Source organism: Alternaria metachromatica (genome assembly GCF_023757995.1).
Source record: "Alternaria metachromatica strain BMP 0045 chromosome Unknown scaffold_8, whole genome shotgun sequence".
NCBI lineage: Eukaryota > Fungi > Ascomycota > Dothideomycetes > Pleosporales > Pleosporaceae > Alternaria > Alternaria metachromatica.
This window is the reverse complement of record NW_026055499.1, coordinates 366,696-394,392: the sequence shown is the minus strand read 5'-3', so window position 1 is coordinate 394,392 and position 27,697 is coordinate 366,696. Positions and strand designations below refer to the sequence as shown.

General features: G+C 53.7%; 12 protein-coding genes and 1 non-coding gene across 13 annotated transcripts; 7 read left to right on the top strand and 6 right to left on the bottom strand.

The window, feature by feature from the left end:
- Nucleotides 1-309: 309 nt before the first annotated feature.
- J4E83_004572 (uncharacterized protein) lies at nt 310-2,390 on the top strand (the record flags this gene model as incomplete). The annotated part of the gene is made up of 3 exons (XM_049331499.1): nt 310-599; nt 652-1,085; nt 1,138-2,390. The coding sequence occupies 3 exons, from the start codon at nt 310-312 to the stop codon at nt 2,388-2,390; spliced, it is 1,977 nt and encodes a 658-aa protein (XP_049189273.1).
- A 416-nt stretch (nt 2,391-2,806) lies between these two features.
- J4E83_004571 (uncharacterized protein) lies at nt 2,807-4,175 on the top strand (the record flags this gene model as incomplete). The annotated part of the gene is made up of 3 exons (XM_049331498.1): nt 2,807-2,942; nt 2,998-3,966; nt 4,024-4,175. 3 exons carry the CDS (start codon nt 2,807-2,809, stop codon nt 4,173-4,175), a joined length of 1,257 nt encoding a protein of 418 aa, XP_049189272.1.
- A 91-nt stretch (nt 4,176-4,266) lies between these two features.
- Nucleotides 4,267-5,484, bottom strand: J4E83_004570 (uncharacterized protein; the record flags this gene model as incomplete). The annotated part of the gene is made up of 1 exon (XM_049331497.1): nt 4,267-5,484. The coding sequence occupies one exon, from the start codon at nt 5,482-5,484 to the stop codon at nt 4,267-4,269; it is 1,218 nt and encodes a 405-aa protein (XP_049189271.1).
- Nucleotides 5,485-6,151: 667 nt separating this feature from the next.
- On the top strand, nt 6,152-6,925 carry J4E83_004569 (uncharacterized protein; the record flags this gene model as incomplete). Its single annotated transcript, XM_049331496.1, has 1 exon — nt 6,152-6,925. The coding sequence occupies one exon, from the start codon at nt 6,152-6,154 to the stop codon at nt 6,923-6,925; it is 774 nt and encodes a 257-aa protein (XP_049189270.1).
- A 302-nt stretch (nt 6,926-7,227) lies between these two features.
- Nucleotides 7,228-8,994, bottom strand: J4E83_004568 (uncharacterized protein; the record flags this gene model as incomplete). The annotated part of the gene is made up of 1 exon (XM_049331495.1): nt 7,228-8,994. The coding sequence occupies one exon, from the start codon at nt 8,992-8,994 to the stop codon at nt 7,228-7,230; it is 1,767 nt and encodes a 588-aa protein (XP_049189269.1).
- Nucleotides 8,995-10,168: 1,174 nt separating this feature from the next.
- On the top strand, nt 10,169-10,289 carry J4E83_004567. Its single transcript has one exon. It is a non-coding gene; the product is annotated as a tRNA-Thr (tRNA).
- Nucleotides 10,290-11,003: 714 nt separating this feature from the next.
- J4E83_004566 (uncharacterized protein) lies at nt 11,004-12,269 on the bottom strand (the record flags this gene model as incomplete). The annotated part of the gene is made up of 2 exons (XM_049331494.1): nt 11,004-12,011; nt 12,168-12,269. 2 exons carry the CDS (start codon nt 12,267-12,269, stop codon nt 11,004-11,006), a joined length of 1,110 nt encoding a protein of 369 aa, XP_049189268.1.
- A 1,367-nt stretch (nt 12,270-13,636) lies between these two features.
- Nucleotides 13,637-14,741, top strand: J4E83_004565 (uncharacterized protein; the record flags this gene model as incomplete). The annotated part of the gene is made up of 3 exons (XM_049331493.1): nt 13,637-13,850; nt 13,900-14,241; nt 14,452-14,741. The coding sequence occupies 3 exons, from the start codon at nt 13,637-13,639 to the stop codon at nt 14,739-14,741; spliced, it is 846 nt and encodes a 281-aa protein (XP_049189267.1).
- A 60-nt stretch (nt 14,742-14,801) lies between these two features.
- J4E83_004564 (uncharacterized protein) lies at nt 14,802-16,097 on the top strand (the record flags this gene model as incomplete). Its single annotated transcript, XM_049331492.1, has 2 exons — nt 14,802-15,072; nt 15,493-16,097. The coding sequence occupies 2 exons, from the start codon at nt 14,802-14,804 to the stop codon at nt 16,095-16,097; spliced, it is 876 nt and encodes a 291-aa protein (XP_049189266.1).
- Nucleotides 16,098-17,701: 1,604 nt separating this feature from the next.
- On the top strand, nt 17,702-18,070 carry J4E83_004563 (uncharacterized protein; the record flags this gene model as incomplete). The annotated part of the gene is made up of 2 exons (XM_049331491.1): nt 17,702-17,947; nt 17,999-18,070. 2 exons carry the CDS (start codon nt 17,702-17,704, stop codon nt 18,068-18,070), a joined length of 318 nt encoding a protein of 105 aa, XP_049189265.1.
- A 634-nt stretch (nt 18,071-18,704) lies between these two features.
- J4E83_004562 (uncharacterized protein) lies at nt 18,705-20,530 on the bottom strand (the record flags this gene model as incomplete). The annotated part of the gene is made up of 2 exons (XM_049331490.1): nt 18,705-19,628; nt 19,682-20,530. The coding sequence occupies 2 exons, from the start codon at nt 20,528-20,530 to the stop codon at nt 18,705-18,707; spliced, it is 1,773 nt and encodes a 590-aa protein (XP_049189264.1).
- Nucleotides 20,531-23,868: 3,338 nt separating this feature from the next.
- On the bottom strand, nt 23,869-25,205 carry J4E83_004561 (uncharacterized protein; the record flags this gene model as incomplete). Its single annotated transcript, XM_049331489.1, has 3 exons — nt 23,869-24,980; nt 25,029-25,130; nt 25,196-25,205. The coding sequence occupies 3 exons, from the start codon at nt 25,203-25,205 to the stop codon at nt 23,869-23,871; spliced, it is 1,224 nt and encodes a 407-aa protein (XP_049189263.1).
- Nucleotides 25,206-26,084: 879 nt separating this feature from the next.
- J4E83_004560 (uncharacterized protein) lies at nt 26,085-27,434 on the bottom strand (the record flags this gene model as incomplete). Its single annotated transcript, XM_049331488.1, has 1 exon — nt 26,085-27,434. One exon carries the CDS (start codon nt 27,432-27,434, stop codon nt 26,085-26,087), a length of 1,350 nt encoding a protein of 449 aa, XP_049189262.1.
- Nucleotides 27,435-27,697: the final 263 nt, after the last annotated feature.

Sequence of the window (27,697 nt, the reverse complement as noted above, 5' to 3'; positions counted from 1 at the left end):
GTGGCTGGAGAGGGAAGGGGCCATGCACATGTGACCCGGTGACATCCCCGCGCGACGGTACACTAACACCTGTAAGCTGCTTGTTCCCCCTCTCCAAAGCTACAGCTACCTTGCTTTTGATCCACGATTGCGCGTGCAACGTGTGCCATTCGTGGGTTGCATGGGTGAAGCCGCAATCGATAAGCGGCGATCTGCAACGGCCGCTACTGGGGGACGGCTTTTATGCAAGGGCCCACCGTGTCGGACAAACCACAGGAACCCAGCCAGCGTCGCCCAAGCTACCCGGCTGCCTCCAGAGTCGCAGTCAAGATGGACTCATCGTTGAACAACGTGGCTCTGCGCCCCTGGCCGGCCCCAAAGAAGGAGGAGCTGACGCAGGATGACCTGCTGTTCAAGATCGAGCAGCTAGCGAGCGAACGCGGGCATTTGCGCAACATCACCGAACAGTCGCTACAGGAGGACATTGACGCGGGCAAAGATGTACCGGACGATGCTGCAGAGGGAGCTGATAAGGAGAAGAAGGAGAAAGAAGCGCCTTCTCGGCAGGAGCAGCTAGAGAAGGTGTTCAAAGCCGGGCAGGAGATGTATAGCCATCTGGAGTACGTCCGAACGCGAACGCGTTGTATCGGGGTTCATACTGACCAAAGACAGATGGGCTAAATTCGCTGCGACGAACGCGCTCGATCTCGTCTCCCTCATCCTCTCCCAAGACCCAAACAAGCGCGCCCTCAACTTCTTCAGTCCGACGTTTCGAGAGCAAGGCTTGAACCAGGGCATACCACTCGGCTCTTTCGGCATGAGCAAGGAAAACCACGAACATCGCACTCGCAAGCCGGACGAGGTACAACGGCTACAAGATCTCGCGTCCAAACAAGAAATAGCTGCTCAGGGAGCACGCATGGGGGCGTTGGACTCTTCGGTAGACGAGATATTGAAGGCCGCAAAACACTTGGAGAAGGAGATACGGCGAGAGACGAAGTACTGGCATGAGATAGTGTCCGTCTCCGACAAGGGGTGGCCCATCCAGCGACTGCGCCAGAATGTACGCCATTCGCCCTTCGCCGTGCGTTATGGACTCCCCGAAGGTAAATATTGCTCATCCGTCGCGTCGCTTTCCTCAGGCTAACAATGTTTCAGCAAGCGGTCATTTTAAAGCGCGTGGCTTTGCCCCTCTTCAGATGGACAAGGACGGCAGCATCATTCTCGATCCGAGTCTCGCGCTCAAACCGAAGACATTCCGCGTGCGAATCAGTGTCGACGGCAAGATGACAGGCACATCACAACTCCCTCTCGACGGCGAAAACGCGGCTCAGTCTCTGGAGAAGTCTATACAACTTGCCCGTGATTCATTACTAGAGGAAGAACTGTACTACGAAATGAGTCTCGAAACTCGGCAATTGCGAGCGTACGGTGTCGAATTTCGGGATTCTGTCATTCAGATAGACGTGCCTAGCATAGGCAATGCAACGCAAGATCGAAAACTGCTCATCGATTGCATACCCCGGGACGATCCTATAGCGAGCAACCAAGGGCATGAGTACGATTGGCTGGCTCGCAACATCGCCGAGGCGCTCCGCCTGCTTCTAGCCCATGAGCATAGCATGCGTCTCTATAGGAGATCGCAGCTTCCACCTCCCTTGACAGGCCAAAAGCGGGATAAGCCTCCTCCACCTTTGCTGCGCACCCTGCTTGCTGTATCAAACCACATTGCAGGTGTCGACTCGCTTTACGTCTATCTTGGTCTCGTTGCCAAAACACTGAACAACGCAGGCCTTGACGCGAGCCTGGATACCACGCGTGAGACGTCTTGGGCGAACCTAACGGGGAGTTTGAAGACGACGCCAAAGAAAGGCATGTCCGCCACCGATCAGTTGCTTGAAATCTTTATGAAGCCGTTCGATGGGAAAGCGACATTGACCCTACCCACGCCAACTGGCACACAGCCAGAGAGTCTGGTCGTCGTTACACGCACAATCATTGGTCAACCGACGTTTGGCACAGAGCACAAGCTGACCCTTCCATCCACTCTGAGCTCCGATCTTGGCTTATTCCAGCAACACAAGTTTGCTACTGTCGAGGAGCTGAAGTCATATCTGGACTGGATCCTGTCCTTACATATCGCGCATAGACTTTTGAAGAGCGAGTATGGCTCGCGCGCGCTGACGAGAACTCAGAACCCACGGCTGTCGATTCGTCAAAGCAAGGAACCCAAGAAAGGCACCAAGTCTACAAGGGACATCAGAGTCGACTTCAATGACGGGGAGCTCAAGGTGACTGCGCTAGCGGTAGATGCTACGTCAGAAGCCGAAGACGGTGAGCAGTCGCATACTTGGCGTGAGACAGGCGACAATGCTTCTCTGAAAGAAGTCATCAAAGAGTGGGTTGGTTAGACAACGTTGGGGCGAAAAGTAGTAAATGTACATCAGTAAGAAATCATATCAGATCAGGCGGAACTGTTACCATCTTGAACGTGCATCACATAGCGCCAATGTCGTTGCATCACACCTGCACCCAGCAAAAGCGGGGTGAGCCGCCGACAAGTTAGGCCATATCCGGATAGCTTCCCTACGTGCAGCCTCAATCCACATCAGATCGTCCCGAGGTCAATAGCTCCTCAATTTTATCCTGGTACCTGACATGTTCATGACGTTGAAGACTAAGAATGCCGAGCCGCAAAACTTACGTTCAGGTACCTGTGAGGTAATGTTTACAGTTCGCGCTTGCAAATCGTAGCTATATAAACTGTGATGTCGAGCATCATGCTGCCCTCTTGGGTATCCACCATTAGATTGTCGTTGCGTCCAACATGCTATCTCTTTCAGTATTGACGTTGAGCGCTCTGCTTCCCGCGCTATCCAGCGCACAACGCATTCGTTCTGACCCCGGTGTTGCCGGCCCACCTCTTGAGATTGTCCATCTCTACAACGATCAATGGCCTACTGGTACCAATACACCGTAGCATTCTCACAAACACACGACGACTAACATCAGTCCCAGGTATCACGGTCTCAAAAGGCGGTCGTAAATTCTCAAACTACCCAGCAGGTCTTGATCCCAACAACACCAATACCGGCACCAACAACAGACATGCCGTAGCAGAGCTCACCTCCAACGGCACCGAAACACCGTATCCAAGTGTAGAAATCAACAATACACCAAATGGAGCTATCAACTACACGACCACCCCACCAACAGGCGCAAACTACCAAAACTACCTTATCGGCGTCCAGAGTGTTGTCCTCGACCCCCAAGACCGACTCTGGATCCTGGACACTGGCCGCGCATTAACCGAAGAAGGCACCCTCGTTCTGGCATCCCCTGGCGGTCCCAAGCTCATCGGGGTAGACATTGAATCCGACACGGTAATTCAAACCATCGTCTTCCCGCCCACAGTCGCATACCCAGACTCATACCTCAATGATGTGCGCTTCGACCTGCGCCCTCACGTCACCGATTCCGGCAAGGGAGTCGCTTACATCACCGACTCCTCATCCGAGGGCCGCAACGGCATCGTCATCGTAGACCTAGGCACAGGCGAGAGCTGGCGCCACCTCGACGGCGCACAAGAGTCAAGAGCGGAGCGGGGTTTCGTGCCATATGTCTGGGGCGAACCGAAATACTACATTCCTGGTCCTGGTCTACCACTTACCACTGTTCCGCTGGGAAGCGATGGTATCGCCTTGTCCGCTGATGGAGAGCACCTGTACTTCGGCCCTGTTGGTGGGCGCACTCTATACAGTATTCCCACCGAGCGTCTGCGGGACCGCAGCCAGGCGTCTGAGCTTTTGGCGCTGGGTGCAGTGAATAATCGGGGTGAGAGGGGTGTGAGCGATGGGTTTGAGACGGATACGAATGGGTTCATCTATGCGGGCAATATGGAACAGAATGAGATTGGGTTCCATAACCCGAAGAATGCGTCTATGGCGTTGTTTGTGAGGGACCCGAGGATTAGTTGGGTTGATACTAGTAAGTCTTCCTTGTATTACATTGATCATTTTTGGATGAGAGACTGACGTGCTACAGTGTCCGTGGGAAGCGATGGCTATCTCTACTTCACTGACAACCAGCTTGCTTTCAGTTCGTCCTTCTATCCTGGTACGGACAACAGAGAGAGACCGTTCGTGCTGTTCAGGGCGCCCCTGCCAAACAATGGATCGAGGGTGTTCTTGCAATAGAGCTCGATGGACAGTAACATAGTCTTACGACCACACAACTGGACATATGTACAAATCCAGGAAATGTATGTATCTTTGAAGGTTACAAAGTCTACGTCTTACCAAACACGAAAATCCCCTTGCCGTCTCTGTAGCCCTCAAGAGTATCCTTGACCTTGCCTATCAGCTCGTCGCCCTTGGTATCCCACTCCCATTTGATCTCATCAACAGGCATATCCCTGAACTCGCCCTTGCGTGTCATATCCAATACATCGGCGACTGTCTTCTGCTTCTCCTCGGGGTGCTTTTCCGCCCACCTGCTTACCCAAAAGCCGTGGAAGTGGATGTCCTTGAAGATGAGCATCGACGCGGGAATAGTCAAAGGCTGCTTCGACATGGCGCCGTAGGTAACGAAGTGCGAAGAGGAAGAAAGTAGTTTAGCCATTGCGGTAGCTGCTTTACCGTTCACGCAGTTCAATGCCAAACGAATGGGTGCGCGACCGCCATTTGTCCATTCTTTGGCCTGGTCCTTGATGCCCTGCGATTGCAATTCTGCATCCGTGATGACGACGTCTGCGCCCAGCTCGTGAAGTTCCTTCTTCATGGCTTCTTCCTTGCTCTTGTCTTCCCGGCTACGGATCACGTTGATGCTCTTGTAACCCCACTTCTTGCCTAGTTGAATGGCGGCACGTCCGACACCTGAGTTTGCTCCATTCTGTATGAACCACTCGCCTTCCGAGAGCGTTGTGAAGTCGCGAAGCATGCGGTATGCTGTGCATGGGTTTATGGATACGGTGCCGGCCTGGATCGCGGTAATGCCTTCGCGCATCTGGTCGTCGAGCTTGACTACGTCGTTCGTGGTGGCGCTTGCGTGTGTTCGCCATGTACCAAAGCCAGGACCTTTCATGAAGACCCAGTCGCCCTTCTTGAAGCCTTCCTTCTTGACTCCTTCGCCCAATGCTATTATCTCCGCCACTCCTTCATTTCCGGCGACAGCGATTGGGTTGGGTGTGCCTAGGTTGGTGGTGAAGGTCGGCTTCGAAGGGTATACGCCTTGGATCTGGTTGATGTCGGCGGGATTGATGGGGGAAGCGAGGAAGCGCAATGTCATAAAGTTGCTATGCGGTGGCGAGATGGAATGGCCGTGAAGGGAAAGCACAGCGGGAGGCTCGCCATATTCGGAGAATGTGAGGGCTTTGGCTTGCTCGTAGCCGTATGCGGAGATGTAGCGGCGCTGCGGAAGTCGCGATACGGCCGGGGCTAGGTGTCGTGTGCGGCGCAGACATGACTGCGCTAATCGCGGAGACGGCGAGATGAGTTTGGTAGCCATTGTGAGTGGCGTAGACACTATGGGAGTGATGTGAATTGGAAGCCTGCGGAGCTCATGGAAGATGTTTTGGAAAGACGGAGCTATGACGTTTGCTAAAGCCGAGGTTTGGTGGAGCAATGGAGCTCTTAACAGGTATCACTTTCGACAGTACATACAGTGCAGGCCTATAACAATTCTTGATGCGCGAATGTTTTGACAGGATGAATTCAAACTCAATATGCAAAGGTAGCGCGGGTTCCGAGTGTCGCCTTCAGCCCAAGTCTCTAGATGCCAGATGGGCTATGATGCACTGTTTCTCCTAAGCTCGCAAGAATACTCGCATCAGGCAACGGGCAACGATGCGCCACAGCCTGCGCCATAAACTACGCACGAAGAAGCAATGGTAGAGATTCACATGCAAGACGGCCCAAGAGGCGCTTCGTGAAGATTCCCGCCAGCTGTGGGCATCTAGACGCCACTAGCACCGCCCCGCGTACGTCATCGCCCATGCGTGTTGCTAGGCTGCGCCCTCCTTGAACTGGCAGGTTGCTGCATACCCCTCTTGCTACAAATAGTCCCTTTCGCCAACACACCCTGTCCACCGCATCACTCAAAGACTCACAACACCCCTCAACCACTATACCACTACATTCAAATCCCTCCCAGAACACCTTACACATACATCAAGATGGCTGCCACTGTCAACGTCGAGAACATCTCCACCAAGACCAGCGAGGATGAGATCAAGAGCTTCTTCTCCTTCTGCGGAAAGATCCAGTCGCTCAGCGTAAAGCCCTCAGGCGACGACACTCAGTCTGCCTCGGTAACCTTCGAGAAGGCCGCCGCCGCAAAGACGGCCCTCCTCCTCGACAACACACAGCTCGGCCACAACTCGGTCCAGGTCACGTCCGCTAAGAGCATCGACGAGATTGCCGGCGAGAAGTCCGCCTCCGCCGACGACGCCAAGGACGGTGACCACCACATCGAGCAGGAGCAGAAGCCCCGCGCACGCATCATCGCCGAGTACCTCGCCCACGGCTATGCCATCTCCGACACGGCCATCGAGAAGGCCCTCGCAGCGGACAAGCAGAACGGCTACAGCACCAAGTTCATGAACGTCCTCAACAACTTCGACCAGAAGACCCAGGCTACACAGAAGGCGCAGGTCGTCGACCAGAAGTTGGGCATAACAAACAAGGGCTACGCTGCCTTCAACATGATGACCAGCTACTTCGACAAGGCTGCGTCCACACCCACCGGACAGAAGCTCCGTGCTTTCTACGAGCAGGGTAACAAGACCGTCATGGACGTCCACAACGAGGCTAGGCATTTGGCCGACCTTAAGAAGCAGAAGCCTGCCAGTGAGGGCGGTGTCGCTACTGAGCTCAGCGAGAAGCCCGCCGAGGGTAGCAACGAGAAGAGCGGCGAGTCCTACGCCGCCGCTGCTGCCCCTACTTCCTAGATACGAACACCTTAAGTGCTCACGACGGAGGACTGGAACGACATTTCTTTCGATTCAACGATTCCCACTTGGTTTAAAGTCTGTATGAATACTTGCGCATGATACCGATGACGGCACGAGCACGGAGTTTGGAATAAGATGGTTTAGCAACCTACGAAAACACAATTCTATCTAGTAACCATTGATCTTGAACCCTGTATTGTCGCGTAGTGATGGTGCTCTATTACGATCTTGTCTCGAGCAACGGTATAAACAAGCATGCAGAAAACAAAAACACTAAAGCCAATGTTCCTCCTATCCCTCTAATATCCCCACTCTCCACTATCCAACAGGCTCTGACTAGCCACAAAGCTGAAACCCCCGAAAGGGTTGCTAGAAGCCTGGCTCTCAAACATCAAGTCGTCAAACTTCTTCGTCAGGACAGGACTCAGCGGCAGATCGGTAAAGTCCTGGGCAAAGTTCTCTGCCAACTCCGGATCCGTAATGAGTGGCTGGATCGGCGGCTCCAACTCCCTCGCTTCCAACTTCTTCCAATCGACCTTGCGGAAGAACCGGTGTTTCTTGATATTCGGCAGATCCTTGGCCATGTTGAAGCCTAGGCGCTTCTTTGGGTCTTTGCGGAGGAGGCGAGTGAGGAGGTCCTTGGCGTCGGCGCTGAGGTAGTAAGGCAGGGCGAGTTTCTGCTTTACAATCTTTTCCTGAATCTTAGCGTTGTTGTTGCCAGTGAAGGGAGGAGCGCCAGTGAGAAGATCGAAGCCGAGTGCGCCTAGGGACCACCAGTCGACTGCCGCACCGTACTCGTGACCCTGAACAACCTCCGGAGCCATGTATTCTACGGTACCGAGGATGGAGCGGCAGGGGCTATCTTCGTCAAGACTGACTTTGCTGAGGCCGAAGTCGGTAAGGAGCAGGTGGCCCTCGGAGTCTAGGAGGCAGTTCTCTGGCTTGAGGTCGCGGTAGATGACGCCGACTGTGCGGTGAAGGTGGTCGAGCGCAAGCACCATCTCGGCCATGTAGAAGGCGGCTACGTCTTCAGAAAACATGCGCTCAGCAGCGAGGTGGTGGAACAGCTCGCCGCCTTGAGCATACTCCAGAATGAGGTACAGCTTCTCCTGGTCCTGGAAGGCATAGTAAAAGTTGACGATGAAGGGGTGTCGGTTCACACTCTCGAGCACATTGCGCTCCGTCTTGGTCTGCTCGATGAGCTTCTTATGCACGGTGATCGACGCCTTCTTGAATTGCTTCTGCGCGAAAAGGCGGCCTGTCGCGCGCTGCCTGACCAGCAAGACGGTGCCATAGCTGCCCTTGCCCAGACACATCAACGGCTCAAAGTCCTCGGCTGTCATCTTGCGGGCCATGCCGCTGTTCAACATGGTCGAAGTCTTGGAGAGCGTGTCGATGCTGAAGTCTTCTGCGTTGAGGTCGATTTCGTAGCTCTCCATCTCCGTACGGTCACTGTCACTTTCGCGGCCAGACATGCTGGTGTTGCTTGACAACTGCGATGTGACCCTGCTCATAGCGACACCCTTTCCTGGGGAATCCTTCATGGGTGAATCGCTCCTTGGGCCTAGGTTCAACGCCTCCAGCTGGGCTTTGAGGTTGCTGATGCCTCCCGCAGTAGACTGGGGTCTGAGCGCTGGGCTGCTGGTGACGCTGGGAAGTCCAGAGCGCACAGGTCCGAAGCGCGGTGTAGTGGCCAGAGAGTAGTCCGACTCCTCCCCACCAGACGTGACTGGAGTGTGAAAGCCCCGAGTTACGCTTGTAGCTTGTAGTCCTGCTTTCAGACCCTTCTTTTTCTTTTTCTTGTTCTTCTGAGCCTTCTTGAACACGGCGTCGAAATCCAATTTGTCTGGTCCCTGCTGCTTGCCTTCGGGGCCGGGCTGCAAAGCGCGCTGTGGCATAGGGCTGACGATGTTGATCGGCGGGGTTCCTACGTGGAGGGGCGCTTTGGGCGGGCTCATGTCCATGGGTACCGAAGCGAACATGTCGTCTTCGGGCATGGCAGGTTCAGGGTTTCGCGGCGCGTTGGCCGGAAGTTGGGCATCGTTCTGGTCGAATGCGAAAACCATGGTAACGGTAGTGAGGGGTAATGCGATAAAGAGTTGTCACTCTCCAAGCTGCGCCCGTATTCTGCTCAAGTCAGCATTTGCGCACGCTTCGGAGAGAAGTTCGCGCACATCCAACGCCGGTCTTGGGCAAACCAATATTACAGTCCGCCGCGAGGATTCACGGCGGAACTCCTACCCCTAGCCGGACCAGCGATGCGAAGGAGGCGTCCGTCTTGTTCAGGCCTGAGCTCAGTGCGGTGTAGGGGAAGAAGGAGCCAACTGCGGTAAGCTGAGCGGTGGGTAGGAAAGCGGTCGCGGCGAAGGAAGCAGAGCCCATAGATGGTTGTAGTAGAATATTGGGAATGGTAATGGTCGAAGCCAGGATTCAGAGCCTGGCAGTAAATCTGTCTCGTGGAAGTGTCGTGGTGTTGGGAGAAGTCGTGTTTGAAGGGGCTTTGGCAGGAAGGAACGCGATCAGCGGGAGAGGCTCAATCGCCAGGTTCTTAATTTGGTGCCTTGGCGGGCTCGCGGTGGCATGTGAATGAGCTTGCGCTTAACTGGTCATCCGCCCCAGATCCACCTCCACACAAACTCGGAGATCCACCCCGTGCTTTCATTTACATCATATTTGCATGTCTTGCTAATGTCATGCGCTTGCGTCGCTGATGCGATCGTGTTGATGTCGTTCGCTGCCACGCGCGCTGACACTGAATCTGCGATCGCGTCTCAATCGACAAAGACAGCACGACGCTGATCCAACGCGACTCTCTTCGCGAGCGAGTAAACGTAGCAAGGGTATCTATCCGCTGCTGTAAAGTAACTCCGACTATGGCTATCGTGAAATGAAGCTACCAGCAGTAGCCCGGAGTGAGAGCTAGCGTGTTCCTCCTTTGTCAAACGTTCCTAGAAAACAACAAAGCGCGACGCTTGACGCATGGGGTGTGCGACGAGACAGGCAACCTTAAACTGCTACTTCTCACGCCCATGGCTCTGCTCAGCAGAAAGACTAATTCGCACCTGCCTCCTGCCGAAGTATGCGACTTCCACATCTAAAGCTAAGCGAGTGCGGCTGCTGTGGGTCTGGTCTTCCAAGCGGGTCTGCTTGAAGGAAAGAACATTGTCTGCATTCTAAGATCCATTGACCTCTCGTATATATTGAGGTTAAGCTACCAGTACTTCATCAAATCACATCAAAGCCTTCTTAGCTCAGTGGTAGAGCGCGTCACTAGTAACGCAAGACTCAAATCGAGTCGAGCTTGTCCCGAAAGGGACGTCACGTGATGACGAGGTCGCTAGTTCAATTCTGGTAGAAGGCACGTGTGCAGGACCTGAGTTCGAGACTCCGTGTGCTCTGTTTCTTTTTTGCAGGACAATCTTCACAGCAGCCCACTCTTCGCCTTTGGTCGTTCTTTTTGCTCACCAGGCTCCAGAATGCGTTTTCTATCTTTCGCGCTTGAGCCTGAGAGGTCGTTTAACACCTAGTTCGATTTGGCAGCCTGCGGCTAGATCTACCACATCTTTTTACAGCTTCTAACGGCATAGTCTTGAACCTTTTATATCTAGAATTAGGGTAGAGCACTCCCGAAGTAATTTCAGCTAACGTTGAGAAGCTCACGAAACAATACCCGTTACCAGGTCAAAGTCGATTATCAACCCTCTTTTCCCGCTTCATTGCTGCAGATGGCCTGTTCCTATCGCGACATTAAGACGAGGTACAATAATTACGAACTACAACGATAAATCTTGCAAAACTCACGACCGGCTCTCGGAAAGCATAGTCAGGCTGATAGTACGCATATATCCTCATTTCAATGCTTGTATTGTAGACGCGTAAGCTTAAAGCGTGGCTGACTAATTACCCCCCCAGCAACAGCAAATCAACTCTCATAATCCGCCTCGTCATCCTCCTCGACCACCACTGGCCCCCGTCTTCGCGTTCCCGGCTTCTCCTCATCCTCGTATTCCTCCTCGTCGTCCTCGGTCACCACTGGCACCTGTCTTTGCGCCTTCGGCTTGTCCGTCTTCTTGCCCTATTCCTCCTTGTCACCCACCCTCTTGGTAGACGGAGACTTGCCCTTGACAAAATTGACGTTCTTCCTTGCCTCGACCAACAGGTTGATCGCTGTCGTCAACGTCCCCCCTCGTCCGATCGGCCAGATTGCCCGAAAGTCTTTACTGGTAGCAAGTAAGACCTCTCTTACTACACCCAGCTTGCTGAGATGGGAATTCCTCGTGATGTACTGCCTGGCGAAGGCTCTGAGTTCCGTCCTCTCCGTCTGGTTGAAGTCCACCGGATACATCATCGAATCGGAGGGCGGCGAAGGGAAGGATGAACTCCACCTGCTCAAGGCGCGGTTCACTTCGTTCGACAGGATACCCACCTCGGCCATGACTGCTGCCTCTTCTAGACTCGTGTCTTCCGGCTCTTTTTCTGACACGGCCAACGTATCTCCTGCGTCTCCGCGGTCCACGACGACCGTAAAGTGTATGCTAGTGAGGAATGAGCTGAAGCAGGCTGGGGCAGTGACCGGAAGTTTGCGAATTGCAGCAGCTAGCCGACCGAAGTTATCGAGGTAGTTGTGCATTGGGATGACAGAATCTCGAGCCGAGATGAGAGTGGATATGGGAGCGACCAGCGGCCAAAGTCTGCTCGACAAATCTTCGTTCTCAGGCTTCTGCGCTGCGACGGCACTCAGCGGAGACCCTAGAGCGTCGAGGCAGGTCAGTGTAGGTGTTGACAGCTGCGCCCCGTCTGCCACGAACAGACGCGGGAGCATACTTTGCATCGTGTCTTGGGTATCGTCAATGGTCTTGTCGCCAACCTCTTCGCTCTCTTCCGTTCGCGTGGCACGCTTCACGCGCTTTGTAGCCGTTCGCTGTGGTGCTTCGGTATCATCGCTGGTCTTGTCGCCGATCTCTTCGCCCCTTCCTGCTTGCTTTGCACGCTTCACGCGCTTTGGTGCCGCTGACTGTGGCGCCGCTGCTGGGCGCTTCGCTGAGGGTGTTGTAGGTGTGTTCGTTACAGGCAGCTCGGCGGACTGCAAGGAAGGTCAGTTAGCGGACGAGGAGTAGATGCAGCGATGCAAGATTATACCGTTTCGAGGTGCTCGTGATACCGGCTCTTTAGCTCGGGTTTGCTCCCAGTCAGCCGTACCCTGGTCCTTGAACCTGGGGATGGTGGCGTTCAATTAAACGAGGAACTGCTTCATGTTGTCCTTGATCGCCAGGGCATTGAAGCCTGTGAGTTTTTTCTTGATGCCATCGCCGCTGCGCTCGAGCGCCTCGTTATTCACCATCTCTTCGAAGTGGACGCAGGATAGTGAAGTACCGAGCCAGCGAAGTAATGCCAGATGCGATACGCAAACTTTAGGCGGCGTAGCTAAGCATCAGCAAGTGGAAAGCGGGCAAAATGCAATAAGGAAATGGACGCAACGCGGGTGAGGATCAGTAGAAGGGAAGAAGCGAATGGACGCGGCGAAAACGACTGGCAGACATAAAGCAGAAGGACCGAGTATATGGTAGGAAGCGGATGAATATTGACAGAGAAGAAGCGAAGAGGAACCAGATGCCGCGAGGTGAGATAGGATGTGGTGCGTTGCAACTTCCCAACCCACGCGCCAAGCAAACCTCACCTACCCAAACACTGCATGTGCACTCAACATGTTTCACCGCTAGTCCCTTGCAGTCGCTTTCATTAGTTTCTCAGCGTCCTACCCTTCTCCTCCAACAGCACCGACACACGCAAGCGTCCCAACAGCCCGACGCAGTACCGGTCAAAGTTATCCTCACGTAATAGCCCCCCGGCGTCCCACGCCCATCATCAACGAACAGCACCTGCCCAAGCAGGCCTCTCACCCGCCCGAAACGTTGAATAGTTTAAAAGATACCCCTCCGCGCATCCACCCCCCAAGACCTCTACCATCCCTCCAACCTCCGCAGTCTACCTGGGCAGTAGAACGCTATGGCGACGCTACCACCACCTGCGCCGCCCTCCTCACGCATGGCATGACAACTGGCTGGACTGACCAACGAGCGCAAGGAAGAGCTCAGAATCACCGCCAAGAGATCCAGATTCTATGATAAATCAGCGCCTACAACCATTGACCATCGCAAACTCGCGCGGAGCAACTTCTTCGAGTACTGCAAGACCGTTTACGATATCGACGACGAACCGATAATGTACGCCCGCGAGACCCTTATTGATTATGTCTGTAGTTTCTTGGAGTGCATGGCGACCGTTTCGGAAGGCGCACTATCAGAGAAGATCAAGGCATGTATTATCTATATCCCCACGTTGGACAGTGACTGACTTCTTCCAGGCCAGGACGCTTTACGGTCATAAGTACGCGCTTCAGTACTGGATCGATACCCACCCTCCCAACTTCGCAACCATCCAACGTGAGTATCGCACTCGAGGCATGTCCATATGGTAGCAGTTGAGCAGGATCTTTCGACACAGCACCGTGAAAAGAATGAATTCGGAGAATTTGAGCTGGGCCTTCTCTTCGCAGAGGTAACGTCGTTACATGAAGGTGTCATCAATACCAAGCAGCATTATATAGCGTGGGTACTCTCGCACATCACGTCTGCGCGACCTGGCAGCATCACTGTTGGGAAAGGCTACCACAAAGGTGCACCGCTCGGAGGTGCAATAAGCGCGTCCATGCCCACCCGCGCCAAATCTCATACATTGAGGTGGTCAGACCTCAAGTTCGAAAAGTTCGACCAGGAATATTGCTGTGTTGTCACCTTCCACTATCTCAAGGGAAGCAACGATCCGCATGACCAGAGAAACGAGCAAGGCGCGCGCCGATTCTTTTTTGCCCCCAAACAGGAACGGCTCCACCTCGACTTGAGCGCGCTCCTCTTCGCTGAAGGTAAAGCGTGGACGCCGAGAAACCAGATTCATACGCTGACCTTCCATAGCGTATACTCGCGGATTGTTTGTAGACCATCTCGATGTCCTTCTCAGCAAAGATTCAGATCGATTCCCCGCAATTAGGCTGGAAGTGGCCAAGCAGGCTGTACTCGTCGCGGCAAATACCGAGTGTGAGCTCCTCGTCGAACAGGAGATGCGAGCAAGGGCCCTTAACGGGAAGCTGCAGCAGTTCTGTCTCTCTATCGGAATTCTCTGTTACGTCTCAATGTACGCGTTCAGACGACAAGCCGCACAGGAAGCCAAGAGCATGCACTCGACCGAAGAGGCCATCGCACTGCTCAACCATGCCCCCACCAACCCAACCACGATGCTCAACTACGACCAGCACGGTTTCGGGAGGCGAGACGTAACCTCCTTTAGGCTGGGCAGTGTGGGGCTCACCAGCGCGTCGATCCGAAAGTTCTTTTCGCCGTCGAACAGGCTGGTAAGTACTTATTCTTTGCGTATCCTCCTGCCTACTCAGCCTCCTCGCATGCAAATGACGTTTACTGATCTCGTGGGCCTACAGTGAAATAGGAATGCATCAGCAGAGTCATCAGGCCGGTCGCTAAAGGAGGAGATCGACGCACGCGCACGCCAGCTCGTCACCTCAGATCCACAGTACGAGAAGCTCGAGGCCGAACTCCACAACATCCTCGAACAAACGCACGAGACGCTTCAAGCCCACGGCCACCTCCCCCACGACGAACCATACCAGATAACAGCCAAGAACGTCGTAAGGTACAGAGCGCTGGCAGAGAGTGCCAACCAGCCTGATCTGGTGGAGATAAGGAAGAAGCTCGAAGAACACCTCATCCTGCGCGAATATGAGCGGAGAGGTATTACTTAACGCGCGAAAGACAAATTGCGCAAGACACTGCAGGAGGATAGGTCGGGGCGCAGCCAAGAGATGGACAGGCGAGTAGAGGGAATGGAGTTCGGAGGAGATGATGACGAAGAGATTGACGCCGAAGCGCTGGGGCATGAACAAGAGGAGAATGAGGCATGGAAGGCATTTTCGCAGGGCCAAATGCTCATGGCCGGACCCGAAGAAGGCGACGCAACATTCGAGGAATGGGAGGTGTTTGTCAGGCGCTGGATCGACAAGGCGGACGAACCGATTGGTGGCACAGAGGAGCTGCGTCGTCTGCTATGCGCAGCCGATCCGACTATGCCTCAGAGTACGTTTACCCCCGTCTTTACGAAGCAGGGAGTGAACCGGCTTTCCGGGTGGAAGTACAAGGTCCCTACGTGGACAGCATGACCGTCGGCCTGATACTCAAAGATGTCCGTGCTGTCGCCCTCCGTGAGTGAATCTGCGGCGGCGTTGATGTGGTCAAAGTCGTCATCCAGCAAATCGTCATCGAGCTCGTCGGCTGGTAATGCACGAATCAGTCTGTACGAGCACCTCATACAAGAAAAACGCTGAACAGGTCTGCAGACTACATCAAGACAAAATCTTGCAAAGTAGGTGACCTAACATCAACGTAGACTCCAGGGTGTTCAGCTTTTTCTGAGGTTGGCGTGCAAGGGAGGGCCGTGGAGAGATGGGGCGGGGGTATCAACCTGCGCCTCCTATTAGCATGCGCTGAGAAAGTAAGGCAAGAATACTTACGGGGACCAGAGCCGATCGGCCTGGGGCCATTTTTTGACGTCTCGGGTTCGATCCGAAGAGGTGATCGTCCGGCTGAGTGGTCCACGCAGACCCATAGTCGAAAAGTTCATCTGCGTCACCAAGCACAACACAAAAACCATCACCACTATGCTCGTAGACGGCATGAGCAAACTGAATGTCATGCTATCAATAGACTTCCCCCGCTACGATTATCCAGCAATGCCAGATTCATCGCGACATCCTGCTGCATCACTTCCAAACCTTCCAATGGAACTCTTCCTTTGGGTTATCGACAATAATGGTGTATCCTCTTGCGACATCCGGTCTCTCCGCCTTACCTGCAAGGAAGTGGAACTGAAATGCCGCAACAGGTTCTACGACGCCATCGACAAGTCTACCGTATTCTTGCAGCTAGCCGCTGGGGTTCCTGCTCGCGCAATGGCGTTGGCAAAGTACAAGGAGTGGAGTGACAATATCACGTCCGTCCACCTCAAAGTCCCACGAAACAAGTTCTTCTACGCATCAGAACAGGCGCATTGGAATGGAAGATGGGACATGGACACCGCAAAGGACAATTTCGCCGATATGTGACTAAAACTATGAGTGGTTTGTCCATAGATCGCTTTCCACGTGCAGACCCACTCAGATACAGCTGAACATAAGAGGGTCAAGGGCGCATAGCTGTATCGTGGGGCTCTAGCATAGCGATGTTGCCACTCGTCTCAGTTGAAGGACTGTGTTCTCTGGATGCTCAGATCTCTGCATTTCCGAGATCATCTCTATCCGACCGCGTTAGGCAGATGCTGACTAGAAGAAAGGTGTGTGCTTTCGTATTCTCGCATGCGATCTGCTTACTTATTTGTGGACCGAGCGCTTGAAGTCAGCTTCTTACACCTTGTTGACTAGGGTAAGAGTCTAATGAACTACAGCATGTGCGCGACGAGCCGAACACGTGGGGCTGCTCATTCTGCGAGTACAGTAGTTCTGACTACTCAAAGACTAGGTAGAGACTGCCCGCTCTACCGCATGCCGAGGTGACATTGGGACTTGCCATTCTCCACTAATCGTTAAGGTAGATCTACACGCCTCATCCCTTACGTGCTCACCAGAATCTAGGCCGAGAATAAGATAATGTAGCCTGGCACCTTGGTTCAAGACATGCAGCGTGAATGTCGATCGAAGAAAGGATTTACCTTCCACTCTACTAATAGAAAGCTACAAACAGCGAAGTCGCATTCTATACGAGTACTCTGCAAAAATAACAGGACGATGTAGTCTGTCTTGATGGGATAGGCATTCGAATTAGAGTCACGGCAGAGGCTGAAGGCGCTGCGGGTACCTAGGTGCTGGCTGCATGAAAGTGCTGGCTGCATGAGAGCCAAGATAACTAAGCAGCCCATCTTCTTTTGACCGCCTGGTGCTGGCAAATGGCTTCAATCAGTGGTCAGCCAGCATGTGCGGTCAACCTTACTGCGGCCGCTTTCGGTAGCAGATTCCCCAGCCACAACCGTTTCGGGGTAAGTAGCGCCTCCTCCGCAGGCCAATGTAAGACATACGATGTACTGGAGAAGAAGTTAGTAAGTGTCTGACCGGGCCAGCCCTAGTAATATAGCCATATTAACTGTCGTGTAACCTAGGGCGATCTTCACTACATTGATCCCGCCAAGGTGCTTGAGATCATCACGACAACGAATCATGATAGTAGTTCTATTCTGCGAATATCATATGCCGGTTGCTGCATGCACATAGTCATCGCCCAGAACATTGTCTTTGTGTCTCGACGTCCGGACACCTCCACCCCTTATGCGATCAGCTTACCACCACCGTCATTGCCAGTCGACAAACACCGTGTGCACCTCATGAATGTCAGTCAAGCTCTGCGGTGAGTAGTCGCAGAACGCTGAGTGGGCAGAATGACGGCCAGTTATGTGGTAATAGCCTCAGGAAGGCTCTCAACCCCGAGACAGTGATCCAGTTCGGGACAGTGATAACTTTGTGTGCGTCCGAGAGGACTGGAAGAGTTGACCGGTCAAATTCAGCGGTGATGTAGAAAGACAGAGGATGATGTGAGGACGAGAAAGTATAAAGGACGGCCAGAAGTCGACCTGAAAGAACTCACCAAGCTTCAATATCACAACATCATTACCTTCACTACTTCACCAGCCTTTCGCTCAACACCTCCTCAAACCATCAACATGCGTTTCTCCACCATCACTATCGCCGCCCTTGCTGGCCTCGCTGCCGCCGCTCCCAACGAGATCGCCAAGCGCGAGAGCCAACAGATGACCAGTGCCATTCAGTTCGCTGCCCAGCAAGCCGACTGCAGCATCTTCGACTGCGCTGCTGTTGTCGGTGCCGCTTTCTGCATTGCAGCAGGTATTGCAACCGGACCCGCTGGCGTTGCCGCAGTCGTTGCCTGTGTTTCCGGTGGTGCTCCTTCGGTATTTCCTCCCATTGTCTTTCCATTTCCCACTCCCATTGACTTGACTCAGCTCTGCGGCTGCGCTGGGTGCGTCGATGCTCTCGGCGACTTCTTGACTGAGAACGGCCTTTGCCCCGAGTAAACGACGATAGCTGACATTCTGATGCCCATTTCGGGTTGGGGAATGTACGAGGATGGAGTGTTCGGAGGGACATGGTCCATCAACATTAGACCTGCAGTGTCTGGTGTAGACTGGGATGACGGCTCTCACGAGCGACTTGCATGTATCTCCTTGGTGGTAGTTTAAACACACTCGCTCCTCAATGAAATCGCTGGCCAGCTTAAATATTCTCAGCGCCTTTGGTGCAGGAACCAGTGATGTGGCAGTAAGCCGACAGTGTTACAAATCTTGCGATAAGCTCGTCTTGAGTGGCCGAATGAGGGATTGCATGAAAGGTACTGAATGTTTATTGTGTATTGATCGTTTTTATGCTTTTTCATGCTTCGATAATGCGAATCTCTACATCTAATCCTCGTTGCTAGTCCACTCGCAACACCTGGGGTACAGGTTTGTGCAGTGGTTTTCATCTAATGAAGTACAAAGGTTTCATTGTATGAAAACACGGATATGAACGCAGAATCGCTCCTTTTTTGACCTCGTCATGTCATTGATAGGCTTCACGCCGCCCTATGTTGATACACATGTACAGCTCGTCCCCTCATATGGGCGCACTACTTCTAACGAAACAGAAAGGGAAAGTCACCAATTGGTGACCTTAGTTGCAGGTACCGAAAGTGCCCTGGCAGCCAGCACCGCAGTGACCGGTGGTGCTTCCACACCAGCCGTACTGGGAGCAGCAGTTTCCGAACGAGGAGCCTGAGCATGTGAAGCCAGAGGTTCCAGCGCATGATCCGTCAGTAGATGCCTTCTTGGTAGGCGCAGCAGCGGCCTTGCTAGTAGTGGTAGCGGCCTGCTTGGTGGCAGACGCTCCAGTGCCAGTGCAGGTACCGAAGGCGGAGTTGCAGCCAGTGGAGCAGTGGTCAGTAGTGCTTCCGCACCAGCCGTACTGGGAGCAGCAGTTACCGAAGGATGAGCCAGCGCAGGTGAAACCAGAAGTACCGCCGCATGAGCCGTCAGTGGAGACCTTGCCAGCGGCAGAAGCGACGGGGGCCTTGGAGGTAGTAGCCTTGGTAGGCGTGGCAGCCTTAGTGGTGGTGGTAGGGGCAACACCGTTGCTGCCGCAGTTACCGAAGCCAGATTGGCAGCCAGTTCCGCAGTAGGCCGAAGTGGTACCGCAGTAACCGGCAGCACTGCAGCAGTTACCGAAGGTAGATCCCAAGCAGGTGTATCCCTTGGTACCACCGCAAGTAGCATCAGGGGTAACCTGCTTCGTTCCAGTGGCAGCGGGAGCACCGGCAGAAGTGGCGGGGTTGGGCGCGTTGCCAGAGCCGGCACCACCAGCAGTGCGGTACCAGTTCTCCTTGGGGTCACCAAGGCAGTCACCAACAGTAACGGCCTTGTATCCGAGCTGAGTGAGGGTGGAGAGCATGTACTCGGTCAGGTTCATGGCAGTCTGCTCATGGATATCGTGACCAATCTCGAGCCACTGGTTGCTGGCGGCGGGACCGCTGGTGACGTTGCCCAGGAAAACATCCTTGGAGTATTGGATGAGGGTGGTGCTGTCGTGTTCGTAATCATCCTGTTCCTAGTGTCAGCAATTGAACCCTTTCAAGAGATCAAAGAAGTGCATACAGTATCAAGGTTGAAGTATGTGACGTGGTAACCGAGGTCAGCCATGTCCTTCTCGCATCCTGACTCAGCAGTGCAGCTGGAGTACGGGGGACGCATGTAGGTGGGGATCTTGCCGACGATGTTGCGAAGAGCCATCTCGTTCTTGATCATCTGGTTGTAACGGTCCTGCTGGGAGACGGCGCTCAGGTCCAAGTGGGTCCAGGTGTGAGAAGCAAGCTGGTGGCCCTCAGAGTCCATGCGCTTAAGAACACTGCTGAACTCGGGAGTGATATCAATTTGTCCCTTGTTGATGTTGTTTCCAGTGATGAAGAAAGTAGCCTTGGCGTTGTAGGAAGCCATGACATCGAGGATATGGCTGGTGAAGACCTTTTGTGGGCCGTCGTCGTAGGTGATGGCAACCGTGCCGGGCGTGGTGCAGCCGTAGATACCAGCGCCACCGTACTCGACATTGCCGACCTTGGTACGGGCGATGGAAGAGGTGTTGGTACCTCCTGGGGTGGCGTTCTCAGGGCAGCCAGAGCCGTGCTCGTAATCGCATCCAGGAGAGTAGCAGTAGTCGTCTTCTGTGCCACAGTAGCCAGCACCTGAGCAGCACTGACCGGCGGGACAGTTGCCGACACCCGCACCACACTGGCGGTCGTCCTGACGGGCCACGACCTTGTTCTTGACCTGAGTCTTGGGTTGCAGAAGCTCGTTAACTCCGGTGAATCGAGCTCCAGTGCGAGAAAGTAGGTCGCGGGCCCGGAGGTCCCTCGGGTTCAAGCCAATGATGTTGGGCAGACCGGCGCCATGGGCGTTGACGAGAGGAGTGATAGCTGCAACGGCAGCGAGAGCCGCGGAGTAGTGCATGTTGTAAGAATGTGGTCGGTTCGAATTACGGAATTAAAGTTGTTCTGATAGTCGGATTAAGAGATGAGCGAGTGGATAGTGGTGGTCAATAACGACGACACACTGAAGGACCTTGGACCGGAACGAAAGACGGATCACAAGAAGGTAAGATTAGGACTTCGAACAGAAGGTACCAAGAAAAGTCATCACGGCATGCGGGTAGAATCATCTTATGAAGGGTAAGAATGATCGACGGTTAGCCAGCAATCCCCGTAAAGGCCTGGTGCTAAGGTTGACTCGCGTTACGACTAGCGCTCTCGACTCTTGCCTGCAGATGCCGGTCAGCGTAGAAAAGAAAGCTTGGTGTGCCGCGGGCCCCTGGCACTGGCAGATTCAAGCTCTCGACCCGCGGCGCCGGCTTCGCTTCGGGCGGACATGATGCGCGATTGGGAGCTTTCCTCATGGGTTGTTGGTGGCACGCGCTCCTTTGCCATGCAGGAACCGCATTGCTGTCACGTCGTGGAGCGAAAATAGAACGTGATTGTTGATCCGAGCCGTTTGAAACGTGTTTTGCTATCAGTGCCATCCGAAATGTTATTCCTGAACGCCTCTGACGTGACGGCTGTCGACCGCTAATTGCTCGAAACATCGAGTGATTCAAGCAGCCGGTCTCCACTGCCGCCTGTCACTATCCAGTTGCTTGGCGCATATCGGTTTCGCGCGGTCGCTGTTCAACATGTTGCGATGATGTTGCTGTGAGACGCTAGAAAATTATCACTTAGCTATTGGAGGACCCCGCGGGCGAGGCGATGTGACGTCTTCCATTGTCGGTCAGACAGTCTGACGGTGCCGCACTCAGTAATCCGAGTAGACGGCCCTTCAGCCATGGCGTTGAGCCACGAAAGCATCGACCTGCACTGGCGCATTGGCAACAGCTGCCGAGCACGCCCAACCGACGGTTACATCTCTTGGAGAGAGCTTATTCGGGTTAAGAGATCCACCCCGCATCACCAACAAGGCATCGTGTAAGCAGTCGTTTGAGTCCGAGTCTCTGTCGCACAGCCATGCAATTGCATGAAGATTCGTCCGCGAAAGGTAGCATGATGCGCAATTCCGCTGCGGTGGAGGATGTCTCTTCTGGCCCTTCTGGCCCAGGTACCTACCCGCACTTCCGAGGAAAATTGGAGTCGAGTGGGCTTTCCGATGGCTAAGATGAGCCAATCACGTGCGCTGTCTAGCGAGGCCCATCTAAGCGCTCCCACCCTCAGCACTATACAGCATGCTTGCTTCCGCCAACACACGTCTCGATTTATCGACACTCGTCGCGAACTACTACCGCTTACCGACGCAGAAATTTCATGCCACATGATGGTGGCGTGCAGCACGCAACCACTGTTGCAAGCCGCGCAGGATACAGAAACTCTTGCGACGATGCAATTGGATTCAAGGGGCACGGGAGGACCTCGTATTCCTCTTCGTTTTCATGCAGCTAACCACTCGCACGTCTGATTCAGGCAGCAACTCCAAAACCTCCACTCCACCAGGGCATGCAGAACTGGAGCTGTATATGCCTCGGGGATATCGCAAGGAATAAAGACCGAGTCTATTTTAATATATTGCTTTTCTGTTATGAGACAAGCTTTTGCTGAGATGACTAGGTTCTTCAGCCTCGTCCCGTTCGCTTGACTCGAAGAAACGAGATTGCGATAGACAAACCCTTCTCGTGCGGAGGAGTAAGCAACAGCACGACCGATCCTTAGCAAATCTTAGGCCTACTGCATTCAACGGCTGCGATGATCGTTTGTGGCCAGTACTGCGACGTAGACTACCGGTCGCGAATCGAAAACTTCCACTTCCCGACGCCGCGCGAGCTGGGATCTCGAGAGTCACTTTCGACCCTTGTTCGACTCAGACAATCACTGTACTCCACCTCGGAGCTAGTAATCTACCCTGCCAAAATGGCAACAATCGGATAGCACGGTCGACTATCCGAACGGTCAATATTGACTGCCGTTTTGTATACTTTTTCTCCTCTTACGTCCGATCAAGCATCCTCAAGGGGCGATTGAGCCAAGCAAACTATGTGGAGAAGCAAGGCGTCCACCACCCGTATCGCTTCTCTTGCTAAGCAAGAACAAGCACCCGCTCCATCCCATGGCACTTGGCGCATGCCGTAGTTCCGCAAGTACTCGTATTGCAGGATGAGCATGACGGCTGCAGCTTTGGAAAGCCAACCTACATGACGCCTCAGGGGTCAGAGTCCGACAGAGCATCTGACGTGCTAGGAGACACCTTCCTTTTCTCTCCACTAACATAGATGCTTTCTTCCGTCAGCGCTTCCTTCTGTCGTACGATGTCTGAACTATTAGGCGATAGGTCGAACCAAACATTGCTCTATGCCCATAAAGCAAGCATCGGTAACCTGCGCGAACGGCACACTTGGTTGTCGCACAGAGGGTTGGCACCCCGCTGCTGATCAGTCGCAGATCTTCGACGACGGGTACCTGCACGAAAAAGCGATGATCAGTATTCCAAATGTAGATCATTGTAACGTCCAACCGAGATCGAGATGCGATGAGGAAGAAGAGAGCGGAAATCGTTTACCTGGATCCACTATGGCTGTTTGACCGACTTTTGCGCCTCCAAACAAGACTTTCATCGCAACCATCTCGCTTTAGAGCGCACATCAAGCCGAGCATGCCGGGGAGGCCTGACGAGCAATACGACAAGAAGATGCTCACCGTTTACACGTTTTGTGCCAATCATACACAGTCTCATGCGCATACTGCATCATGGACTGATACAGATGAGCTCGGTATGCTTCTCTACACCCCGAATGCTAGGCTTTGAGACCACTGAGATGGGAGAAAGATCTGGTTATCAGAACCTCCACTTTTCCGGACCTTTCCACTCCCCACAACACCGATAGCCCGGTTCAATCAGGCGAACGAGCCAACTTTACGCAGAAGCATTGGCCAACAAATTTGATAATGATGTGTGGCATAATAGGCGTCTATACAGACCAACTATGACTTATCACACATGTAGTATTTCGAATACTTGTATCCTCTGGATCATGGCAAACCGCTCTTAACATCTCCATTCATCCCCTATCATCTCCCAGTCACAACCCCGTTCCTCCCCGCAATCCCATTATTCACCGCCACAGCAAACGCAGCAATATCGGAGTTTGTTGGTAACCCTTGCTTTGGCTTATCGAACGGGAAAACAACACTCTTATCCCTGACTCCTAGACTATCTACAAACAGCACGTTTGGAAAGCTTTGCGGTGTGAACGCGTTCCACGTCTCGCTTATTAGGTCGTCGAAAGCGGAGGCCGCCATATTCCTAAGGGTATATTAGTGTCTGGGGAAAGCTCGTGTGTTTATGAAGACAGGATAGAGGGAAACGAACATGATGGCCTTGTCAAAGATCAACACATCCTCAGGCTGCTGTGTCAACGTCCATGAGAAGATATGAAACATATCCTTCCTCTCGCTTTGCTCCGCGACAATGTTCCGATTTTGCTTCAGCTTGGCTAGCTGATCGCTCTTCATAGTAGCAAGATTGTTGCTATTGCTGTATTCGTCGTAGAAAGGAAAGTTGCGGCCCGTGTAAAATCCTTGGTTTGCAAAGTCGCCTAGTTTCACATCATTAGGTATCTGCGCGATGATGAGAACGGAGGCACGGTCTGTGATGAAGTCACCCAGACGGCGCGTGGAGAGATCGGTGGTGTCGGGGTTGTTGACCGTGTAGCGGTTGTTGATGCGCTTTAGTGTGGTAAAGAGGTCGTTCCATTGCGTTTGCGTGAGGTCTTTGTACTGGTTGTCCGTGTCGAGAGTGTGGCTGAGATTTATGATGACGAGTTCCTGATATTTCGCAGTGAAGTCGTTGATCTGCTGTATGATGTCTGTGAGGGACTGTCCATTTCCGCCAAGCCAGATGTCACCAACTTGGCCGTAGTGACCAGCTACCCAGTCGCCTCTCGAGAGCACCGGGCGGAGGTCGAAATACCGTGAGCCGGCTTCGAGTTGTTGATAGAAATCCAGATACTGGGTCTGAGTGTTGGCAAAGTGCGCGCCGATAGTGCCAGGTTTGAATGTTCCCATCCCGGCATCATGAGAGCCTGGCATGCAGATGTGTTTTAGCGTTCTGTTTGCCAGCGAACCGATGCTTTGCTGCATCCAATCTGCGTAGGTACCGCTATTTGACCACCAGTTTCCTGCTTCATCAGTGGACATGATCCAGTTTACAGCAGCATTGTGACGAAATCCCAAGTCGACTTTTGATCCTTTCAAACTCTGCTTTGTCGACATGTCATCCAGAGATATGGTGAGTGCATAGTCCGAAGGCTTCCGTCCGAGTACCGTGAACCTATCCGATGTTCCGTCGATGTTGTAGTACGCCTCGCCTGCATCGTCACGGGTGTTTCCTCTCGTCCCAAACTCGACGTATATTCTTGATGCCTGGCCTTCACGTGGTCAGTGGCGGTATTCCTCTCGATCAAGGATATACACACCAGCGTTGATTGTTGGCCATTTCCATGTATCCATTTGATACGAATGTTGGCCATTCAAGGTCCAACTGAACGGCGAACCATTCACCAGTGTCAAGTCTCCACCTATCGATGCATAATATGTTCAGCGCTTTTCGTCTCTCTGCACAGTCGGCTGGGTAGTGACTTACCCCAACCCATAATTGACAACTCTTCCAAATCTTCTTTGCTCCTTGAGAAATTGTAATGAGCTGACTGCAGCCGCTGCTGTTGTACGCGCTCTTCAACCGCAGCGTAACCCGTAAACTCGTCTTTGGGTGCAGTCGCTCGCACAACATCCCGGGCAAGCAATATACTTAACCCCCATCCTCTCCATGACCTATAAAACGGACGCATAGCGCCTAGAAGCCCCAGGCCCTGTCCTGTCTACTAACGGCACTCTACTGGGTCGGCCCTCCCGTCATTACAGGCCTCGTACCGCTGTCAGCCACTCGATGGTAGCTAGTGGCTGTTGAATTAGGTCCCAAGCCCTCGCAGGGCTGTATATATCGCTGTAAGCGGGTACTGGCTTCACCAGAGCGGCGTATTGCTGGTGTTGTTGCTGCCACTTTCCTGATTGGGCCAGCTCTGTTGTTTCACCTTTGTACCCACCCACCAACAAGATCGCGATGGCCACGAGAAGACGGTTACAAGGCACCAAGTCCGCTTGACAGCATCCAATGCGATGCGCGAAAACCACCAAGGCGAGGTGACATGTGGTGCAGCGTGGCTTCGGCAGGTTGTTGGGGTTTCGGTTGCCCTGGTCGCGCATGGCAGCGCCGATACTTGCTCCAAGCGTCTGTTCCACGGCACTATCAACGGCAAGGCGCTTGAGATAGCGAAAACCTCGCGCAAAGTCATGCGCACACACAAGAGAGGACGCTGGAAAGTCAGAAAGACAAGAACAGGCTGGAATGGTGGAGAGCAAGAAGTGGTGACGATCCATAGGTTTGCCACGTGCTAGACAGCCAGGCATTGTTGGTCGCAGACGCGTGTCGGCCAAGTTCTTCATTTGTATCCATAAGCGCACAACGTGACGGACTACCTGTCAACAGTAATCATCCAACCATCGTTTAGTACACTGCCGTTTGCATCGACTCCACCCCAGACTACACACGTCGCGCCGTCGACTTCGGTACCCTTGGCGATACCGAAATGCCCCCTCGCTCCAAGGCCTCGCTTTGGCTTTCCTGGAATCTCCTTTTCCTCTTCGCCTTTTGTGTCTACGTATCGATATATCGCCTCAGCCCATTGCGATTCATGCGTATCTCTCTTCAACCCCGCGCGTATGTTATCCTTAGTCGCTGCGGCCGTGGAGCGCTCGGGTGCGAGCTGCAGTGCCCATATGTCGTCGAGGTAATCTCCGTTCTCAGTCTCTCCGCCGACAGCTAGCAAGTAGTGTCGCCCTTGACCTGTGGTGACGTCCACGAGTCCTGCATTTGCGCGCGCCTGCGGTGCTGTAGCGGTGCTACCCTCGGTGTGCTTCACTTCTTCCCAGCCCCACCCACTAGTCACTGGCGTAGTCCCGCGCTCTGCATGTGTCCACACATGTGATGCGTCCACGTATTCGGTCGCACCTGACGCAAATGTCTCGATGCCCTTTCCACCAAACCGATAGAGGCGACTGCCAACGAGCGCGAGGCTTGCACCTTCCCGTGGCTGACCTGATGGGGAAGGTATGTTGGTCCACGTTCGTGTCTTGACGTCGAACGCAAGTGCATCGTTGGCAAGATTGCTACTCGAACATTCGCGCCCTCCAACTACGAAGATTGTTCCGTATGAGTTTGCTTCCGGCGGCTCGGGAACGTATTTCGCAGGATCGGCGGGGGCTTGCGGTGCCTTCTCAACGTACGTCGTCGTCTTGGGGCCTGGGAGGTCTGAGCTCGCCGAAGCGTGGCCAGTTCGCTGGCTGGGGAACAGCGTGCCCTCGGCTGGATCAAGATAGGTCCAGGTGTTTGAAACCGTATCGTAAACCCAGACCCGCCCCTTCTCATCTGTTACACCATCTCCTTTGCCACCAAACATGTAGATGCTATCCCCAATGACCGCAGCCGTGTGTCCCCTTCTCGAGTTCGGTACATCGTCCAAGCCATTGGCCGCGCGGGCTGGGTATTTGGTGTAGTCGGCGTCGAGAACACCGCTCGACGGCAAAATGACAACGTGCATGTCATTGTCTGCGAGTTCGCCAGCTTCCGTCTCTCCACCAAAGATGTATGCGCGGCCTTTGACTACCGAGACGGTGTGATGCGAGCGAGGGAGTGGGACGGAGGATATGCGCGTGAGGTTTGCCTTGATCGGCAATGTCGGGTGAGTTATGCCCTTGACGAGAGCTACACCGGCTTCCAGGAGGTTCTCGGCTGCGTAGAGCACACCGGCTGCTCCGGCTTCCATCGTTGCTCAGGAAAGAGCTAAATTCGGGTGAATGGGGGTTGTGGGGTTGGAACGAGCAATTTGAGAAGCGGATATGTCAGAAGTTCAACTAATACGAGTGAAAAGTGTAGTGTGGTTGAGAGGAGGGATGTTGTATTGCGTTGTAGCTGTGAAGCTTAACACGAGGGTGACGTCATCACGCGAGACCCTTGTCGCCCTTACGCGTACCCTTCACGGGGAGCCAAACAAAACAGAAAGCTGCCTACAAACTCAGAGCGTCCGCC